At 43.9% G+C, this 9,986-nt stretch overlaps 1 protein-coding gene across 3 annotated transcripts in view; it reads left to right on the forward strand.

Annotated features, from left to right (window-relative positions):
- Positions 1–1,363, forward strand: part of IQGAP3 (IQ motif containing GTPase activating protein 3) — a 45,013-nt gene extending 43,650 nt beyond the window's left edge. For 2 of the 3 annotated variants that reach the window (XM_016929189.4, XM_054686983.2), the window contains exon 38: positions 179–1,363. In XM_016929189.4, coding sequence (XP_016784678.3) covers positions 179–292 — 114 coding nt within the window. In that variant the 3' untranslated portion in view covers positions 293–1,363. The remainder of the gene's footprint in view (positions 1–178) is intronic. The other variant, XR_008548853.2, reaches the window with a different exon arrangement.
- Positions 1,364–9,986: the final 8,623 nt, after the last annotated feature.

Consider the following 9,986-nt stretch of genomic DNA (forward strand, 5'->3'; position numbering starts at 1 on the left):
CACTGTACCTCTCTTGCCTCAGTTTCCTCATTTGTGAAGTGGGATTTCAATGCCCTACTTCAGTGGCCAGTGCCACTGGTGACTGCAGAAGGCCCCATGATGTGAGTGTTTTGTACACCATCTGACTGGACCACATTCAGAAGCCCTTAAACTCCCCTCCCTACCTCTTCCCTCCTAGGATCTCCTGCAGCTCCAGTATGAGGGTGTGGCTGTCATGAAACTCTTCAACAAGGCCAAAGTCAATGTCAACCTTCTCATCTTCCTCCTCAACAAGAAGTTTTTGCGGAAGTGACAGAGGCAAAGGGTGCTACCCAAGCCCCTCTTACCTCTCTGGATGCTTTCTTTAACACTAACTCACCACTGTGCTTCCCTGCAGACACCCAGAGCTCAGGACTGGGCAAGGCCCAGGGATTCTCACCCCTTCCCCAGCTGGGAGGAGCTTGCCTGCCTGGCCACAGACAGTGTATCTTCTAATTGGCTAAAGTGGGCCTTGCCCAGAGTCCAGCCGTGTGGCTTTTATCATGCATGACAAACCCCTGGCTTTCCTGCCAGATGGTAGGACATGGACCTTGACCTGGGAAAGCCATTACTCTTGTGTCTGCTACTGCCCTCCCACAGTCACCCCAATATTACAAGCACTGCCCCAGCGGCTTGATTTCCCCTCTGCCTTCCTTCTCTCTGCACTCCCACAAAGCCAGGGCCAGGCTCCCCATCCCTACCTCCCACTGCATCAGCAGTGGGTGTTCCTGCCCTGCCTGAGTCTAGGCAGCTCTGCTGCTGTGATCTGCACACCCTCCAACCTGGGCAGGGACTGGGGGGATGCAGTGTGTGTTAGTGCCCATGTGGCATTGTGGCACTGTTGCCCCCCATGGCGGCATGGGCAAGATGACCTTCCATTAGCTTCAAGTCTTGTTCTCTTGTCTGTGGTCTGTTTAATATGTGGGTCACTAGGGTATCTATTCTTTCTCCCATCCTTACACTCTGGATCATTGTGCAGACTTAATCAGGGTTTTAACGCTTTCATTTTTTTTTTTTTTTTGAGCTCAAAGAGAGTTCTCATTTTCCCTATTCAAACTAATACCCATGCCGTGTTTTTTACCTTGGATTTAAAGTCACCTTAGGTTGGGGCAACAGATTTCTCACTCATGTTTAAGATCTTGTTATTTCAGCTTCATAAGATCAAAGAGGAGTCTTTCCCTTTTCTTTTACCCTCAGGATTCTCATCCCTTACAGCTGACTCTTCCAGGCAATTTCCATAGATCTGCAGTCCTGCCTCTGCCACAGTCTCTCTGTTGTCCCCACATCTACCCAATTTCCTGTACTGTTGCCCTTCTGATGTTAATAAAAGCAGCTGTTACTCCCACATCTGTTGTTAACCCTTATTTCATTTTCTGTAGAGCCGGCCTTTAAGTTCTGGAACACAGCTCCCTGAGAGAACTGGGGAATCCTTCCTGCAGCCTCCCCCAGCCCTCTGCCTGCCTCCGGTGTGGGCCTACTCTGCCTGCCTGAGCTCGTAAAAGCTTAATGAGATGTGGCATTTATTCTCTCTTCCTTCCCCCAGGGGACAGAGAGGAGGAAGGAATGCTTAGGTTTCTATTCTGTTTTTATCGGCCACTCTGAAGACTAAAGCTGAGAAGAGAAGCCACTCTAACTTCTACCCCACCCGTTTTACACACAGTTCCTGCAGGTTCTTTTCCTGAGCCTTGGGTGGTGATATCAAAGGTGCTTAAGCCATAACTCCTTAGGTATTGTAGATTCTACACTCTGATCAAAATCTCCTTTCTGAAGGGAAAACTCCCTCCTTTCCTCCTTGCTTTCAGAAAGTAGGGAGGGAAGTCTGTTGGGGAGGGGACAGTAGAGACAGACACCTGCCCTGACATCTGAACTCTCAGGCAGCTCCTGTTGGGGACACACCTTTGCCTGGTGCAGTCTGCCTCCCTCCACTCCGTTCCATTCTGTCACTCAGGATCTGTCTTGCTGTCACATCCAATCTCAGTCACAGCCTCTCCCCCCCCTTAACATGTCACAGCAAAGACTTCAAGTACTGCCTTGCTCTGGGTGACAGTGACATTTACCAGTAGATCCAAGTTTCTACATGTGATCAGCCATCATTAAAAATCTCATACTCACCAAATGGCTGCAATGCTCCCCCACAATCACATGATCTCAGCCACATATACCACATATAGAAATGTCACAATAGCTACCGTTACTGAGAGTCTGTCGTGGGCTGGGATATTTACATACATTTACTCCTCACAACAACCCTACAAAGGTTGTTGTGGTCTTCATCTTGGTTTAACATGATGAAACTGAGGTTCCGATTTGGATCTGATAACTACCCAAGGCTATTCAGCTGGAAAGGAGCAGAACAGGGCTTTAAACGCAGGCCCACCAGATATACATTCCCCAGCATTTTTTCTCTTCTCTGAGAAACATTTTTACTTCCTTCAACCTCCCCTTTTGTGACACTCTCAAGCTCCCCCAACACTCCACTCTGCTGTGGGTCCCTGATAAGCTTGAGCTCATTAGTGTCCTTGCTAACCTTCAATGCCCAATCTGAGATACAGTTTCTTAGCTCCTATGAATGGGACTATATGCCAGTGTAACCTCTTTGGAGGACAATTTGGAAATATAAAAAATATAAGTGCTTCTTAGACAAGGTGGCATGAAAAAAATTAAGTGCAGGGTACCAGGATAATTCAACCGAAAGTAGTCTTTTCAACAAATGGTGTCAGGACAACTGGAAATCCACATGTAAAAGGAGGAAGTCGGACCCCTACCCCACACCAGATACAAAAATAAACTCAAAATGAACCACAGACCTAACTGTAGGAGATAAAACTATGAAACTCTTTAAAAAAGGCCAGACATGGTGGCTCACACCTGTAATCCCAGCACTTTGTGTGGCCAAGATGGGAGGATTGCTTGAGTCCAGGGAGTTCAAGACCATCCTGGGCAACATAGTGAGACTCCCATCTCTAAAAAATATATGTATTTTAAGCCAGGCATGGTGCCTCATGCCTGTAATCCCAGCACTTTCGGAGGCCGAGGCAGGGGGATCACCTGAGGTCGGGAGTTCAAGACCAGCCTGACCAACATGGAGAAACCCCGTCTCTACTAAAAATACAAAAATTAGCTAGGCATGGTGGCGTGTGCCTGTAATCCCAGCTACTTGGGAGGCTAAGGCAGGAGAATCGCTTGAACCCGGAGGTGGAGGTTGCAGTGAGCCAAGATCACACCACTGCAATCCAGCCTGGGTGACAGAGCAAGACTCCATCTCAAAAAATAAAATAAAAATACAACAAAAAAAATTTTAAAAACCCGCAGAGTGGGAGAAAATATTTGCTAATCATATATGTAATAAGGGATTTATATCCAGACTATATAAAGAACTCATCACAATAGAAAGACAACCTAATTAAGAAATAGGCAAAGGATTTGAATTCACATTTCTCCCAAAAGAACATATACAAATGGCCTTTTTTCTTTTGAAACGAAGTCTCACCCTGTCACCCACACTGGAGTGCAGTGGCGTGATCATGGCTCACTGAAGCCTTGATCTCCCCAGGCTTAGGTGATCTCCCGCCTCAGCCTCCCAAATAGCTAGGACTACAGGCATTCGCCACCATGCCCAGCTAATTTTTGTGTTTTTTGTAGAGACAAAGTATTCGCCATGCTGCCCAGGCTGGTCTTGAACTCCTGGGCTCAAGTGATCTGCTCTCATTGGCCTCCCAAAGTGCTGGGATTACAGGCCAGGGCCACTGGGCCTGGCCATCACTAGCCATTAGAGAAATGCAAATCAAAATCACTATGAGATCCCATTTTACTCCCATTAGGATGGCTAAAATAAAGCAGACACAATGATCAGTGTTGGTGAGGATGTGGAGAAATAACTCTCATACATTGCTGGAAGGGTTAAAATAGTGGAGCCACTTTGATAAACAATTTGGCCACTCCTCAAAATGTTAAACATAGAGTTATCATGTGACCTAACAATTCCTCTCCTAGGTATATATCCAACAAAATTGAAAGCATATGTCCACCCAAATATCTGCACATGGATATCTATAGCAGCACTATTCATAATAGCCAAAAAATGGAAGCAATCCAAATGGCCATCATCTGATGAGTAGATAAACAAAAGTAGTATCTCCATACAATGGAATATGATTCACCTATCAGAAGGAATGAAATACTGACACATGCAACAACATGGATGAACTTGAAAATGTGCTGCTAAGTGAAAGAAGCCAGACACAAAATGCCACATACTGTATACTTTTATTTATGTGAAATGTCCAGAATAGTCAGATCCATAGGAACAGAAAGTAGATCAGTGATTGCAAAGGCCCGGGAAAAGGGGAGAGCAGAGAGTGACTGCTAATGGGTATGGGCTTTCTTTTAGGGGTGACAAAAATGTTCTGTAATTAGTGGTGATAGCTGCACAATGCTGAATATAATAAAATATCACACAATTATATACTTTAAAAAGGTGAATTGTATGGTCTGTGAATTATATTTCAATAAAGCTTGTTTTTCTTAGTATAAGTGCACATACCCAGCAAGGACTTTTTCCTGTGGATATACCTGGATATGTGGGCAAAGAGCTCTGGAGGATTTGTTGCAGTATTGTTTGTATTGGCAATAAACTCAGTAGGGTAGTCACACAATGGAACATTAAGCAGCCAATAAAAATTATCAGCTGGAAGCTGGGTATGGTGGATCACGCTTGTATTCCCAGCACTTGGGAGGCCAAGGACAGAGGATCGCTTGAACCCAGGAGTTCAAGACCAGCCTGGGAAGGCCGGGTGTGGTGGCTTACGCCTGTAATCTCAGCACTTTGGGAGGCTGAGGCGGCCAGATCACCTGAGGTCAGGAGTTCAAGACTAGGCTGGCCAACATGGTGAAACCCTGTCTCTACTAAAAATACAAAAAATTAGCCAGGCGTGATGGCACGTGCCTGTGATCCCAGCTACTCGGGAGGTTGAGGCAGGAGAATCGCTTGAACCTGTGAGGCGGAGGTTGCAGTGAGCTGAGGTTGCGCCACTGCACTCCAGCCTGGACGACAGGCAAAAAAAAAAAAAAAAAAAAAAAGGCCAGGCGTGGTGGCTCACGCCTGTAATCCCAGCGCTTTGGGAGGCTGAGGCGGGTGGATCACCTGAGGTCGGGAGTTCAAGACCAGTCTGACCAACATGGAGAAAGCCCATCTCTGCTAAAAATACAAAATTAGCCGGGTGTGGTGGCACATGCCTGTAATCCCAGCTACTCAGGAGGCTGAGGCAGGAGAATCGCTTGAACCTGGGAGGCAGAGGTTGCGGTGAGCTGAAATCACGCCATTGCACTCCAGCCTGGGTGAAAAGAGCGAAACTCTGTCTCAAAAATAATTAATTAATTAATTAATTAAATTTAAAAAAAAAGACCAGCCTGGGCAGCACAGTGAGACCCTGTCTCTTAAAAAAAAAAATGAGGTGGATCTGTGTGTGCCAATGTAGAAAGCCGTCATTTTGGACTGATACACAAGAAGCTTGGCAGTGGTCACCTTTGGAGAGTAGAGATGAGAAGAAGGCTCTTCTTGTACTATTATTACGATAAGCTTATATTGCTCTTTTTTTTTTTAATTTAGAGATGGGATCTCCCTCTGTTGCCCAGATGTGAGCAACATGACAGAGTGGCATGCTGCTTCTGCTAGAGCAGTGCTTCTAAAAGTGGGCTCCACAAGCTGTTACTGGTCCACAACTAGATAAATGCAATAATTGAGAGCAAACATTTAGAAGCTTACAGGAACTGCCAGTAATTTTTCATCTAAATGTAATAATTTTAAAAATTGAGGCTTGTATTTAATAGGTCTTTTTTATTTCAGTTTTCTAGTAACTAGTATTTCTTGCACTTCACAAAAATATCAGTCCATAAAAGATTGGAAATTTTTAAAAATGCATCCTTCACTACAGACAGTTTGAGAACTGTTCTAGAGGGCATACTTTAATAATGTGATATAAGAATGCATTATCTCTGTTGAATCAAACTAGAGAGACTTATATAGCATTATAATTTGTCAATTTACAATAAAAAATAAAGAGACTTGAGTTGAGAGTAGCTGAGATCACATTGTATATGCAATTTTAGATTCTGCTTTATTCACTTAGCCATGAAAAATATTTTCCTTTGTCTTTAAAATTTCTTCAAAAATATTATTAATGCCTATAATATAGCCCATATGTATTTAACATTCCTACAATGTTGAATTGTTTTCCATTTTCACTAGTATAAGTAATTATGTAATGGATATCTTTGTAGACAAAATCTTTGTTACATCTTTTTCTTTCCTTTTTTTAGACAGGGTCTCACTCTGTTGCCTGGGCTGGAGGGAGTAACACCATCACGGCTCGCTGCCACCTCCAATTCCTGGCCTCAAGGGATCTTCCCACCTCAGCCTACCAAGTAGCTGGGACTACAGGCGTGTACCACTATGCCCAGCTTATGTTTTATTTTTTGTAAAGACAGGGTATTCACCATGTTTCCTAGGCTGGTCTCAAACTCCTGGACTTAAGTGATCCTCCTGCCTCAGCCTCCCAAAATGCTGGGATTACAGGCGTGAGCCACTGCACTGGGTCCTTTGTTACATTTCTAATTAACTCCTTAGAATAGAATACTAGAACAGAAGGTAGTTCAAAGAGTATACACTTTCTTAAAAGTTATAGGTTTTTTCCTGACTATAATACATATTTTTTGTGGGAAATTTAGAAAATATAAAAAAAAAAAGTGAAAATAATTCATGATACCATAACAAGTGGTGACCACTTGTAACATTTTGATATATTTTCTTCCAATAATATTTGTATCTTCTCTTGTAACCTGCTTTTTCCACGTATCATTATAAACATTCTCCCATATTAAATGGGATATAACATAATCTACTTAATCCATCCACTATAAAATAACTAGATTGTTTAAGTTTTAGTATATAAATTAATGCTGTATTGCCTGGGCATGGTGGCTCACGCCTGTAATTCCAGAACTTTGGGAGGCCGAGGCAGGCAGATCACTTGAGGCCAGGAGTTTGAGACCAGCCTGGCCAACATGGTGAAACCCCGTTTCTACTAAAACTACAAAAATTAGCTGTGCCCAGTGACGTGCACCTGTAATCCCAGCTACTAGGAAGGCTGAGGCAGGAGAATTGCTTGAACCTGGGAGGTGGAGGTTGCAGTGAGCCAATATCGCGCCACTGCACTCCAGTCTGGGGACCGAGCGAGACTCCATCTCAAAATTTAAAAAATAAAAAATAAAACAAAATAATGCTGTATTGGACTACATGTCTAGATGAGAAGATGCTTGGGGCACTTTATAAAGGATCTTTTTACATGTGGCCTAATGTCTACAGAAAATCTGTACCAATTCACAGAAAGAAAGAAGGGACAGAAAGTGAGAGAAAATGGTCTACACTGCTGGGGCCAGTAGTCCAGGGTCAAGAAAGAAGCCCAGACTGACTTTGCTGCAAATCAACACAAATCTGCCTCTGCTGGGGCTTATGAAACCTCTCAGTTGCCTTTCTACTAGTGTAGGTAAGAGGGCCCCTTTCTCTGCAAGAAACATGGACATTTAAAAAATATGCGCTGTCAAATACAATTTGGTAACCTGAACTGGATCTTGGCACAGAAGAAAAAGGGACATTAATAGAAAACTGGTGAAATTAAATAAATTCTAGAGTTTATTTAACAGTAATATGTTCATAGTGGTTTCTTAGTTTGAGAAATGTACCACAGTAATGTAAGATGTTAACCTTAGGGTAAACTCAGTATGGGGTACACAGGAACTCACTGTACTATCTTTGCAACTTTTCCATAAATCTAAAATTAGTACAAAATTTAAAATTTTGTTTAAAAAATGTATTGCACCAATGTAGAGTCCCATTAAAAGTGTGTGGAAGTGTTAGTGTAACCACACCCTTGCTAGCAGCAAATATTTTTTTAAAAATTTAATCCTTCAACAAATATTTATTAAGTGCCCTCTGTGCGCCAGACACTGCCCTAGGTACTTGGGATACATCATTGAACAAAGCAGACATAGATCAATGACCTAGTGGAGCTGACGTTGCAGCAGAGAAAGACAGATACTTTAGTATGTTAGAAAAAATAAGTGCCTTGTGGCTGGGCACAGTGTCTCACACCTGTAATCCCAGCACTTTGGGAAGCCAAGGTAGACAGATCACTTAAGGTCAGGAGTTTGAGACCAGCCAGGTCAACACGGTGAAACCCCGTCTCTACTAAAAATACAAAAATTATCCGGGCGTGGTAGTGCGCTCCTGTAATTCCAGCCACTCCAGAGGCTGAGGCAGGAGGATCACTTGAACCTGGGAGGCGGAGGTTGCTGTGAGCCAAGATCACGCCACTACACTCCCACCTGGGTGACAGAGCAAGACTCTGTCTCAAAAAAAAAAAAAAGTAATAAGTGCCTAGGAAAAAGGAAAAACAGGGTAAGGGACATCAAGGGTGGAGGACAGGAGTGAGGGATGGGTTGCAATTTTAAATAGGGTGATCAGGAGAGGCTTCCTTGAGAAGACAACTCAGCAATGACTTGAAGAAGCTAAAAGGTGAGCTATGTGTGAATGCCTGGAGACAAGGTCTAAAAAGTAAGCTGGAAGGACAGATCTGACATAACCTTGTGGGCTGTAACAAGGTGTGGCAGATACCATCACTCACCAATAACTCCATTTACTCTGCTACATTTCCCAATCTCCTTGCAGTTAGGGAGAACTATATGACTAGTTTAGGCCAATGAAAGGTGACTGAAGCACAGTGTACCATTTCCATGCTTAGGCAATAAAAATCCCATATAAGTCCAGGCACAGTGACTCACACGTGTAATCCCAACACTTTGGAAGGCCGAGGTGGGAAGATCGCTTGAGCCCAGGAGTTTGAGGCCAGCCTGAGCAACATAGCAAACCCCATTACATGTTTGTTTGTTTGTTTGTTTGTTTGTTTTTTTAAGAGGCTTTCGGTCTGTTGCCCAGGCTAGAGTGCAGTGGCATGATCAGGACACACTACAGCCTCAACCTCCTGGGTCCAAGCAAACAATCCTCCCACCTCAGCCTCCCAAGTAGCTAGGACCATAGGCATGTGTCGCCACATTCAGCTGAATTTTTTTTTTTGTGGGGCGGGTAAGGACAGGATCTCCCTATGTTGCCCAGGACTCAGTGGATCCCCCACCTCGGCCTCCTAAAGTGCTGGGATTACAGGCATGAGCCACCACACCTGGACTTTTTTTTTTTTTTAAGAAAAATAAAAATTTTAAAAGTATAAAAAGGCTGGGTGTGGTGCCTCACACCTGTAATCTCAGCACTTTGGAAGGCTGAGGCAGGTGGATCGCCTGAGGTCTAGAGTTTGAGACCAGCCTGGCCAACATGGTGAAACCCCATCTCTACTAAAAACACAAAAAATTAGCTGGGCATGGTGGCAGGTGCCTATAATCCCAGCTACTTGGGAGGCTGAGGAAGGAGAATCACTTGAACCCAGAGGGCAGAGGTGGCAGTGAGCCAAGATCGCACCATTGCACTCCAGCCTGGGCAACAAGAGTGAAACTCTGTCTCAAAAAAAAGAAAAAGAAATAAAAAGTATAAAAATCCCATATGCGATTCTCATATCTTTCTTTCCCAGATATGGTATCTGTGTTCCAGATGGTGGAGCTAGAAGATGGTAGAGCCTCTATCAGCCTGGGTCCTTGAGTGACTATGTGGAGCAGAGCCTCCCCTACTAACCTGAGTGTGACATGTGTCATGAGCTATCACCAGCTGGTAGCAACCTAGAAAGAAAGACAGCCACTATCTGCCACTGAGACTTATTACGTTAAGCTACTGAGACTTGGGGGATGGTTACCACTACAGCATAACTTAGCCCATCTGGCCTAATACAGAAGAGCTTGAATTTTTTACTCTGTGTTAACTGAGTCAACTGTTTCTTTGAAGAAGGGGAAGCATCATTGATTAGTTT

The sequence above is a fragment of the Pan troglodytes genome, chromosome 1 (assembly GCF_028858775.2).
Source record: "Pan troglodytes isolate AG18354 chromosome 1, NHGRI_mPanTro3-v2.0_pri, whole genome shotgun sequence".
Classification (NCBI taxonomy): Eukaryota; Metazoa; Chordata; class Mammalia; order Primates; family Hominidae; genus Pan; species Pan troglodytes.